The sequence below is a fragment of the Sprattus sprattus genome, assembly GCF_963457725.1.
Source record: "Sprattus sprattus genome assembly, chromosome: 13".
NCBI classification, from domain to species: domain Eukaryota; kingdom Metazoa; phylum Chordata; class Actinopteri; order Clupeiformes; family Clupeidae; genus Sprattus; species Sprattus sprattus.
In genome coordinates, this window is record NC_137911.1 from 30,684,338 (window position 1) to 30,696,837 (window position 12,500).

The following is a 12,500-nucleotide window of genomic DNA, read 5'->3' on the forward strand; positions in this document are numbered from 1 at the left end:
ACACACACACACCTGACTACATCTCTGTGTGTCCCTGCTCAGGCCCGGTCCAGCCCACTGACGGGGGGAAGACGGGGCTCCAGGGCGTGCCGTACCCCTTCCACACGGAGCTGTGGTTCATCGTCCTCATGAGCCTCGTAGGCCTCTTCCTGCTGGCCCTGCTCGTGGCCCTGGTGCTTAGGAAGGCCCTCAGGAAGGCCCCCTTCACTCGAGAGCGCCCCCCTCTGGTGCCCCTGCAGAAGAGGACCCCAAGCTACCCCACCGGAGACTCCTACCTGGTGAGACACACACCTGCACACTACACACACCTGCACACTACACACACCTGCACACTACACACACCTGCACACTACACACACCGGCACACTACACACACCTGCACACTACACACACACGCACACTACACACCTGCACACTACACACACACGCACACTACACACACACGCACACTCTGCCAGGCGATGTTACTCAAAAAAAAATTATGATTTTTTTTTTGTTTTAAGCACACTGATGTAGAGAGCCAGAGTAAACATTATGTTGAAATAATGTAGATTTGTTAAAGATATGATAGATCTGAGGTCATAATAATATGGAATTGGATTGGCAATATATATTGAAGAAATATGCAGACATTTATCAATTTTATACATGTGCCAAATTCATCTCTTGTCCCTGCAAAAAGCTCAGACTTCATTTCAGTGAGAGGACTCCTTCACTCTTGCACTTTGTACATTTCTCCACAAGGGGGCAGTAATATTCCTCATATTCCTTTCCCTGGCAGGCGCCACCTTGTGGCCTCCTATAGTATTACAGCAGTGGGAGCATGTACTTATCCCCAAACAGTAGTAGTTTCCTAGTCCAGTTAATGTTACCTTTAACCATTGACCTTCTGCATGTCAGTTCCTTTTCCCTGCCATAGCCTTATACTTTTTTTAATTTAAATTTGTATTTCTAATTCTCTGCTGAATTGATTTGATCTTATTTGAATATCATGAGTACAGTAGCAAGCTATGGAATAATGGAGAAAGTTCTGTCTTAGAGGGCGTGACTTCCTCACTGGTTTGTTGTGTCCACTCTATCTTCTGTAATCCCCTCCTGAGTTCACACACTAAACCTGTAGAGAAGCTCCCCTCTGCAGGCACTAGAGGGCGCTATAGCTCTTTATGTCTCCTCCTGTGTGCTTCTTTGGGTCTCTTCACCTTTGATTGCTTCCTCTTCCTGTTCTTCATCTTCCTCTATCTGGTTGTTCTTCCTGTTTCTGCTCCTCCTCTTCCTGCTGCTGCTGCTGCTGCTCCTATCAGAAGCCCTGTCCTAAACACGCCTCTAGCCACAAGCCAAGTATCAGTAAGCCCAAGGTAAGAAACTCATCGATCTTCATCACACTCCCTCTCTTTCCTTCTCCCACTCTCTCCACCCTTTCCTCTCCCACTCCCTCTCCCTCTCTCTCTCCCTCTCTCCATCCTTCCCTCTCTCTCTCCCTCTCGCCATCCTCCCTTCTCCCTCCCTCTATCTACCTCTACCTTCATCCTTCCCTCTCCCTCTCTCAATCCCTCTCTCTCTCCCTCTCTCCATCCTTCTCTCTCTCTATCCCTCTCTCTCTCTCCATTCTCCCCTCTTCCTCCAGTTCGACACAGTGCCTGAGACCATCGACTCCTGCAGTACTGTCACCCTAAAGGGCTTTATCATGCACACCGAGGTATATGTGTGTGTGTGTGTGTGTGTGTTTGTGTGTGTGTGTGTGTGTGTTTGTGTGTGTGTGTGTGTGTGTGTGTTTTTTTTGGTGCGCTCTTTAACATACATGCTATGACAGGGTGCGAGTTTGCACCCTCATGCATGTTGAGTGTGCACTAGCACTGTAAGTACATTTAGATTTCACAGGGTAATGGCTGGATTTGCATGTGTGCATGTTAGTATGCATCTTCAACATTGCATGCTAAGGCAGAATCTCAGTGATTATTTATGAGTATGGACTCAATGTTGAGAGGTTGTGTGTGAGGTGGTGTGTGAGGTGGAGTGTGAGGTTGAGGTGGTGTGTGAGGTGGTGTGTGTGAGGTGGTGTGTGTGAGGTGGAGTGTGAGGTTGTGTGTGAGGTGGTGTGTTTATTGAGTTCAGTTTGAGCATGCGCTGCTTCCTCCTCCACAGCTCAGATTTCAGGTATCCCTCACTCTTGCACTTTGTACATTTCTCCACAAGGGGGCAGTAATATTCCTCATATTCCATTCCCTGGCAGGCGCCACCTTGTGGCCACCTGTAGTATTACAGCAGTGGCAGCATGTACTTAGTGGCCATAACTGCTGCAGCGTGTGCTGTCCTCTGGGCTGCATGGTAACCTAGGTGACGGCAGCTCATGAGTCTTTGTCTGTGTGTGATCTACAGGGCTTCGTGGACACCAAGATAGGCGGTACCCCCTCTCGCTCCGGTCGCCATGGATACCCCACCACCATGTCTGTGCTGCGTGTGCCGGCCCAGACCCCGCTGAGCCACGGCTACTCCCAGAATTCCCTGCACCGCAGCGTCAGTCAGCTGATTGACAGCACGGACAGGAAGTCCCTGATGGACGATGGGGTGTGGGACCCGGAGGTGCAGGGCACAGACAGTGGCATGGTGAGAGACCACAACCTGTATGTGTGTGTGTGTAGGTGTGTGTGTGTGTGTGTGTGTGTGTGTGTGTGTGCACATATGCATCTTTGGTGAGTGTGGAGTGGAAAAGGGGAATGTCCACGTGCCTGTCTCTGTGTGAGTTGTCTATGTAATTAAAGTTTATTTATTTATTATTTATTTATTAAGGTTTTCAAAAGTGTTCTCTTTATGTGATTTCCTTCTAGTTCATCGGAGACGAGGAGCTCGTGGAAACTATCAAAGGGCTCAGCTCTGTGGGATCAGTCAGGAAGGAACACACCATGTTTACAGACACACACCTGTGATGGGAACACACACACCCTGGTGGACACACACACACACACCTGTGATGGGAACACACACACACTGGTGGACACACACACACACACACAAACACACACGCGATGTTTACAGACACACACCTGTGATGGACACACACACACACACGATGTTTACAGACACACACCTGTGATGGGGAACACACACCCTGGTGGACACACACACACACACCTGTGATGGGAACACACACCCTGATGGACACACACACACACACACACACACACACACACACACACACACACACCTGTGATGGGAACACACACCCTGATGGACACACACACACCATGTTTACAGACACACACCTGTGATGGGAACACACACCCTGATGGACACACACACACACACCTGTGATGGGAACACACACCCTGATGGACACACACACACCATGTTTACAGACACACACCTGTGATGGGGAACACACACCCGGTGGACACACACACACACACACATACTCAAACTTACATTATATCACATATACTGTATACTCATATACAAACACACAAACTGTCACAAACACACACGTGCACGCTCTCATACACTCTCTCTCTGATACACACATATACATACACCCTTCTACACACACTCCATTTAGCAGAGAAAAGCTTGGATTTATTATGTGATTTTGCGCCTGCCTATAGTCTCCGGGTTTTAACTGAAGTCATGCAAATGTTGCCTTTCAATGTCAGCGCTCACTGCCGGGGCCTTTCAACACGACCTCTCTGAGGTAGCAGCTAACTCTGATAGCCTCTCTGAGATAGCAGCTAACTCTGATAGCCTCTCTGAGATAGCAGCTAACTCTGATAGCCTCTCTGAGATAGCAGCTAACTCTGATAGCCTCTCTGAGGTAGCAGCTAACTCTGATAGCCTCTCTGAGGTAGCGGCTAACTCTGATAGCCTCTGAGATAGCGGCTACGTCTGATAGCCTCTCTGAGGTAACAGCTAACTCTGATAGCCTCTCTGAGATAGCAGCTAAGTCTGATAGCCTCTCTTAGGTAGCAGCTAACTCTGTTAGCCTCTCTGAGGTAGCAGCTAACTCTGATAGCCTCTCTGAGATAGCAGCTAACTCTGATAGCCTCTAGGCTAAGTCTGATAGCAGTATTATGATTATTTTTATTTGTGCATAACTGAAATTAATCCATTTGGGAGACCCACAGTTAAAAGTTTAACTCGCTCTCCTCACCATCATAATTGAATCCAGTCCTGAAGTGGCCCACATTAAAAAAAAAAAAAAAAACTGTAATCATTAAACTAAATTATTTTAAACCTGTAATCTCTGAAACCCAAGCAGGGACCACCTCTAGGGGAGTGGTCAGTCAGGTGAACCAGCTCATCAGGCAGCTACTATTAGCATTAGCTTTAGCTCACACAACAGGCCACTGAAGAGAGAGCAGCATTGCACTCCCTGTATGTCTCGCCTCACTCAGTACCCTCAGCCAGCTCTGGGTCCCTCTGTTAATCCACTGAGCTGCAGTGTGTGGAAGAGATGATTCATAGAAAGTAAGTGTCTCTAAACCAAATGCATCTCAGAAGAACATGAAGTAGAATAACACATACATATTACAGTTATTAACTATGTATTAGGTACATAAGGAACTCAAGACACTATATACAGAGTTTGGGTGATCGGCGTGGAAGTGTACGCGTATAGTTGTGACAGGAAAGGCTTTTGCTTACAATAATCATCTAAATGCTGATAGGCCCAGCTCCCCCTAACCCTGATAGGCTCCTGCTGTTATTATTATTAAACCTGTTCTTTCTTCAGCCTTTAAGTGTTTAGCAGTGGACTCGATGTAACTGTGGAACTGTGAAGTGGAAACCTAGTTGGTGTTAAACTTGTGCCTATGACTGTAGATAGAGCGGTATCAGATACTGTGTTTAGTGCAAGCTGTGATAAGCCAACTGATTTTAAAAATGTGTCTTAAGTATGTACTGCCGTCTGTGAAAAGTATGTACTGCCGTTGGTCGAAGTGAAGTCAAGTGTTGTGATTGGACGGAGGAAGCAATGTGCTCATCAGTGATTGGTAGAGGTTGTTTTAAACCTGCAGGATGTTTTTTTTGGGGGGGTTGTGTTCTAAACATTGTACTTTGTTTGGAAAGCATATCACTATTAAGCAATGATGTACAGCTTTTATTATAAATATTTATTGTTTTTTTTTTTTTTTACAAAATGTCAGTATTATTTATCATTATCGCTGAGTATCGTTTTATATATTTGTCAGTTTTGTTTTATCTGAATTTTGTTGTTTTGCAATGATGTGCTTCCTCCTGATATAGTAAGAAACAGTACTAGTGCTGTAATACCCCCATAGTGGTAGGAACAGAGCCTTCTGTAAATGGTTATTATGGCCAATATAGTTCCCCTCTTAAGTCCTTTGATATTCCTAGTACTTAGTTAGACTTTAGTAGTTTAACACACAGACAGCGAACACTCAGAATATTCTCTGCTAGAGTGATTTGTGTGTGATTTGGCTCAGTGCAAATGTCAAACTGAAACTCTGCGCTTGTCTGATAGTCTCTGTCTCTCGCTCGCAGGCAGGCCTAGTGTAACATCTAGGTGATGCACAGATGATGGGCTGGTGAACCTTAGTGTTTGTGTGACAGACTGACTGACAGACAGACAGACAGACAAGACACAATAAAAAAGAACACGGAGACGCAGTTTGATTGACATGTTTGTCTTGTTTCTTTTGTGCCCATACAGAGGTCAGAGGTGACAGAGAGGTGAGAGCGCTTCTGTATGGGGTAGCTTTACTCAGGAGACTCAGGTACCGGGTTCACTCACAGCACTGCTGGCGTACCATAGATATGATCATACCATAGATATGTTCTCTATGATCATACCATAGATATGTTCTCTATGATCATACCATAGATATGATCTCTACATTAGTGTTCCAGTCTCCTTCAGAGCAGGATCTCAAAATACTCGTGACTAAGTATCCGTCATGGATCTCAACACTCTTCAAACCAAACACAAACAACAGCCAAGACAACAGTTCATCAAACATTAGTTAATCAATCATTAGTTAATCAATAGTTAATCATTAGTTAATCTCATCAAACTTCTTCTTTCTTTCTTTCTTTCTTTTCCTGTCTTTGTATCATTTCAAAGATACTGTCAGTGTGTTTTCTCAAGGTGCATCAGGCTCCATGTGTTCAACATTCGTTCTGTGACTGTCTAATCTTAACCTCATCTTAACGGGACTACAATACCATGGTCAAACCAGTAAAGACACAGACAGACATGAGATCGTGAGTTCTTTCTCAACTCTGCCTGTCAAGTAAATGCTCTTCCTTATTCCAGTCTAGCAATGCAAAGCTGCAAACACGCTTGGCATCGTGGGTAAGAGGTTTGAAGATTGCCTGCTGTAAGTCAGTAAAAGCAGCTATATATGCGTAGTGTACGTCCATGCAGCATCACAAAGGAGGAACACTGTTCTCAAATCAGCCTCACCATGGAAACCAAGATTAGAATGACTGTCGTCCATGCAGCATCACAAAGGAGGAACACTGTTCTCAAATCATCCTCACCATGGAAACCAAGATTAGAATGAGAGTAGAGTGAGACTGATCTCAGTACAGTTTGTCCTTTGAGATAGTTCACAGTGACACGCAGCTACGTTTCTGTTGCGTCTTTCCCCACACTAATCCAGGCCATGAAGGAATACCAGGTTGTGTACAGTGCTGTCGTGTGTGTGTGTGTGTGTGTGTGTGTGTGTGTGTGTGTGTGTGTGTGTGTGTGTGTGTGTGTGTGTGTGTGTGTCTAAAGTTTGCCTTCACTGTCTTAACCAGCATCAGCGGCAGTGTGAGAGCTTCGTATAACTCATAAATCACCTCCAGTAGCTGGTAATTATCTGCCTGCCATGTCACACACACACACACACACACACACACACACACACACACACTGAACAGGAGCTTGCAGGCTGACACCCACACACACAAATGCCCAGCTGCAGGGCGTGAGATGGGCGTTTAATATGCTGACAGATCCTGGCGCCTAAGAGTGTGGGTGGCACTGCAGGTGTCTCTGTGTGTGGGGGGGTGGGTGTGTGTGTGTTTGTCTGCGAGTGCCTGTGTGTGTGTGTGTGTGTGTCTGCGTGTGCTTGCTCGCCTGTGTGTGTGTGTGTGTGTCTGCGTGTGTGTGTGTGTGTGCGTGTGTGTCTGCGCGCATGTGGGTGTGTGAATGTGTGTGTGTGTGTGTGTGTGTGTGTGTGTGTGTGTGTGTGTGTGTGGGTGGTTAGGGATGCAGTGTGCTGCCAGGATCAGCCCATCTGTACGGCCATCACAGAGGTGCAGCGTGCCCATTCATCAACACCCACCCAACACACCCCCCCCCCCCCCAATCCCCCCATCCCCCCCCCCACCCGACTGCAGCCTGAGCAGCGCAGAGCAGTGCCCCCTGCTGGCAGTGGATGTCATGACACATGAAATGGGGAGGGAAAACGAGAGCATACTCCAGGATCATCAGAAAAAGGGCTAAAGCAGGCCCTCGTCCAGTCCTGCACTGGCAAGATTTAGTGTGGGGAAAGCATACTACTAAAGCATACTACTAATGCATACTACTAAAGCATCATTTTATTCCATACTATTAGTGTATACTCCTAAAGCATACTATTACAGCATACTATTAAAGCATACTACTAAAGCATACTATTACAGCATACTATTAGTGTATACTCCTAAAGCATACTACTTAAGCATACTACTACAGCCTACTATTACAGCATACTATAAGCGTATACTACTCTAGGCTACTCTCACTTTGTGTACTTCCTTCATATAGTGTTCTTCTTCATGTGTGCGCAGGCTTAACTCAGTGCTCTTATCATACGGTGCACTACATACAGCATACACTATCTAGTGACATGATAACGTGACATTAACATACCTTACCATATATATATATATATAAAAGATATGTTGAGCAACATAAATATAGTCTGTACATTTTTATATAGCTTGTAAACATGGGCTGACTGCATATGGCTGAGAGAGAGAGAGAGAGAGAGAAAAAAGTGACTGATGGACAACCTGATGGCGGCTGACTGTGGGTGATCTCTGTGCCGGCAGTTGGCCAGATCTCAGCCAGCTGTGTGTGTGTGTGTGTGTGTGTGTGTGTCTGTCTATGTGTCTCTGTGTGTGTGTGTGTGTGTGTGTGTGTGTGTGTATCCCACACTCAGCCACCATTGGGGTATCCATGAACGAGTGATGGTCTCTGAATATTTCATCATCAGATAAGGTTAAAGGTCGCGTCTCCTACTCCTTCACGTTAAGTGCAAATGCAATGATGTCACATCATACAACAACGAAGAACATTAGATCTATAAAACAAGTCGACGTTAGAAAGCATTCAGAACAGATGCATAATTAGATCTATAAAACAAGTCGACGCTAGAAAGCATTTAGAAGAGATGCATAATGTCAAGGACACAGTTACCAAGATACATCCTGGTTATATGGTGCTGAAATTGCATAATGTGTTAAGGTTTTAAATATACGGTTCACTGTTGTAGTCTGGACGTCTCTGAGCATACAGTCAACACACAGAGGAGGGGGGGGGGGGGGGGCTCGTCATATTCACTTTGGTTTGATTCCTCTCCTAAATGAATAGAATAATTTTAAATTATGACCGTGATCAAAGGCACTAAACAGTCTCCAAACATTACAACAATGTGAAGGAATTCCCTTTGTTTGAGTCGAACAACTTAATGTAAGAAAAATAGCTTCGTGTGGGTCTCTAAATAATAATACAAATTAAAAACATCCGCAGCTGGCAAGCCGCCACAGTAGCCATGATATGAGAGTGAAAGATCACACAACTATTGAGGCAGGCTACTACCGATGACCTCCATGCCTCAAGTCACTTAATGTCAGCGTTATTCATGAGGGAGTATGAAGAGACTAGTGTTCAAAGTGACGTAGAGAAACATATAAAAGTTAGCTTTAAGGTAATATCGTTGATCTATTTATCCTCGGAATCGTCAGGGCGTTACGAAGGAGACAAACTATTCCAGTTGGGCAGCTGAAACAAACATGTACGCATGTAAACAATGGGCCTTTGCATTTCAGCTCAAGGATGATGGCGCCATTTCAAACAAGAAAATAAACAAAATCAGCTGTTACCATACCAACAGAAAGAAGAAAACAAAATCAGCTGTTGCCATACCAACAGAAAGAACAAAACAAAATCAGCTGTTGCCATACCAACAGAAAGAACAAAACAAAATCAGCTGTTGCCATACCAACAGAAATATAGTTAATCGAACAAAACAAACATTTCTATATAATTATTCCACTCCTTAAAAGAACAAACTGCCTTTGAACAAACCTATAGCCAAGGCATTGGTGTGTGAGGTTGGACTATGGCTGCAAACAGCACCACATAGCTGTGGAGGAGGGAACTGCACCATACTCACTGCAGGTGAGTGTTCAACCCAAGGTGAAGATGGCTCCGTGTAGTTATATATATATGTATGTGTTCCAGCGAGGTCTGTTCTGAGATGATCACTGCTACACTACACTGAGACAAGGGTCCTCTTTATCCCTGCTGGAAGGTGACTGTAAGGGGAGGGGGCAGGGGTGGTTGGGTCGTCTCAGGGTTGTCTCAGGGATGTCTCAGGGGTGTCTCAGGGTTGTCTCAGGGTTGTCTCAGGCATGTAAGGTGACTGTAAGGGGAGGGGGCGAGGTTGGTTGAGTTGTCTCAGGGTTGTCTCAGGGATGTCTCAGGCATGCAGCAGGTCTCTCACAGGCTGTACTCCTGGCCTGACGTCTCGGTGCCCTTGCGGTGTCGTGGTGAGGTGGCCATTTTGGTCGGGGAGGGCGAGGCAGCGCTGGAAGACGAGTCGCTGCCCCCCCCGCCAGCCTCGGAGCCGGGGGGCAGAGAGGCCAGCGTGGGCACGGGGGGCGCCCTTTTCCTTGCCAGAAACCCCCCCTCAAATGCCCCCCTCCTCTTCCCCTCGGACCGGCCCTCGCACCCCCCCACCCCTGCTGAAGCTGCTGCTGCCCCCCCCTCCTCCTCCACCTGTGCCCCCCCTTTCCTCCTGACGTCCCCCACCCCCAGCCCGGGACTGTCAGGTGCCGACCTCCCCTCAGCCTGACCCTCACTGGCCCTCCCCCACCAGCTCTCCAGCCCCCCCCCTCCTCCACCCCCCCCCGCTCCGCTCCTGCGGTCCGTACCCCCCTCCTCCCCGCTGCTCTCGGAGGAGTGGCGCGGCTCGTCCCCCCCCCCGCAGGAGGAGGAGGCCTGTCCGTCGGGCTCCAGCAGGTTGCGGCCCAGGCTGAAGGTCTGGAAGTCCCGGTAGCCGTGGAAGCTCTCTGTGCGACGCGCTCTGGCCAGCAGGGGGCTCTCTCGGTACGGGCGCAGGGCCCCGTAGGACGCCGTCTCCAGGATGGGCTCCTGGGTCGGCAGCTGGAGGCTAAGGTACAGAGCACACACACACACACACACACGCACACACACACACACACGCACGCACACGCACACACGCACACACGCACAGACACACATACAATAGACAAAAAAAAAGAACACAACACATATAAGTACATAAACACACAATTACACATAAATACACACACAGACAAATAACACACACGTGTGTGTGACTTTCCATACATCACAGACGTGTGTGTGTGAGTGTGACTTTCGATACATCACAGACGTGAGTGTGTCAGTGTGACTTTCCATACATCACAGACGAGAGTGTGAGTGTGAATGTCTCCATTATTAACATGCACACCTGCACTCTGAAGAGAATACAGAGCCAGCCTCCTCAGTTATCTAGTGTGGAAGTCCACAACAGCTCCCATATGCTCAGAACATCTTGACTGAGAAACTCTCCTCGCGATGATAATCTCATTTGTTATTTGCACTAGGGCCATTAGGAAACTGGAGCTGGTTCTTCAGACACATTAAGACAGAGCTGGTGGACATTTTATCGGTCTCAGCAAAGCCAGTAAAGTGCCGGTACTTAACGTATCAGGATATGTGTGTGTGTGTGTGTGTGTGTGTGTTCTTTATTCTATTCAGGATACAGGATACAGCTCTTTATCAAGCAGCCTTTCTCCATCATCTCAGCCATTACAGTCGCTACTGGGAGATCCAAAATGTGTTGGTCATCTAATTAGCACCCAGAGTCAGACACACTCCCACGAGTGCGTTCAAACTTAGAGATATACACAGATTCATAGAACACATATTCATAGGCACGTTTGTTTGCACTTATATTACCAACTTTCTTCTTTCTGATACTTTATTTATGAACTCTTCTTGACCGCTGAGCTGTAATAGGCTCTTCTTGACCTCTGACCCCTGAGCTGTAATGAACTCTTCTTGACCTCTGACCTTTGAGCTGTAATGGGCTCTTGACCTCTGAGCTGTAATGGGCTCTTCTTGACCTCTGACCTTTGAGCTGTAATGGGCTCTTGACCTCTGAGCTGTAATAGGCTCTTCTTGACCTCTGACCCCTGAGCTGTAATAGGCTCTTCTTGACCTCTGAGCTGTAATAGGCTCTACTGACTCTGACCTTTGAGCTGTAATGAACTCTTCTTGACTCTGACCTCTGAGCTGTAATGGGCTCTTCTTGACTCTGACCTCTGAGCTGTAATGGGCTCTTCTTGACTCTGAGCTGTAATAGGCTCTTCTTGACTCTGAGCTGATCTGTGGTGGGCGGACCTCTCACCTTGAGCAGGACTCTCTGAGCCTATTGGGCTGCAGCACGGAGGGGGCGGGGCTGATGTTGGGCGTGGCACAGCGGGATGTGCTGAGGTCGCATTGGTCCAGCAGCTTCAGAAGCTCCTCCTCCGACGGGCCGCCTACGTCTGTCAATCATGGGAGAAGAAGGGTGTTAGGAAGCAGCGTTTGTTGTGTGTGTGTGTGTGTGTCTGTCAATCATGGGAGAAGAAGGGTGTTAGGAAGCAGCGTGTGTGTGTGTGTGTGTGTGTGTGTGTGTGTGTGTGTGTCTGTCAATCATGGGAGAAGAAGGGTGTTAGGAAGCCGTGTGTGTGTGTGTGTGTGTGTGTGTCTGTCAATCATGGGAGAAGAAGGGTGTTAGGAAGCCGTGTGTGTGTGTGTGTGTTTGTCTGTCAATCATGGGAGAAGAAGGACGTTAGGAAGCAGCGTGTGTGTGTCTGTGTGTGTGTGTGTGTGTGTGTGTGTGTGTGTGTGTGTGTCTGTCAATCATGGGAGAAGAAGGGTGTTAGGAAGCAGCAGTATGATAATCAGGACCTGTGAGGCACTCTTGAGACAACTGATGTATGGTTTTATGTGTCGACTGGACAAGTCTGAGAACTGTATAGTAGAGGCTTTGGTCAACCCTCTAAAGAGCTGCTATCGATTAACTTAACTTAAGTTAAGACGACATTGGCACAAAATGTATGTTGTATCCTTTAGTTTTTTCTCTCTTTTTTTATAGTTGTATGTCTGTTATTTTATATGGAACTTGCCGTTTGAAATAAAGATTTATATATAATCAGTGGAGGCTGGATTTTATATCTAGTAAATCTCAACTGCTTACTGTAAGGTGATAGACTTGTGAATC

The 12,500-nt window shown here is 46.9% G+C and overlaps 1 protein-coding gene across 1 annotated transcript in view; it reads right to left on the reverse strand.

The window, feature by feature from the left end:
- Window positions 1–9,538: 9,538 nt before the first annotated feature.
- Window positions 9,539–12,500, reverse strand: part of kctd3 (potassium channel tetramerization domain containing 3) — a gene marked incomplete at its 5' end in the record, with an annotated part of 19,070 nt that continues 16,108 nt past the window's right edge. The window contains 2 exons of the mRNA XM_080850001.1: window positions 9,539–10,376; window positions 11,643–11,781. Coding sequence (XP_080706127.1) covers window positions 9,704–10,376; window positions 11,643–11,781 — 812 coding nt within the window. The 3' untranslated portion in view covers window positions 9,539–9,703. The remainder of the gene's footprint in view (window positions 10,377–11,642; window positions 11,782–12,500) is intronic.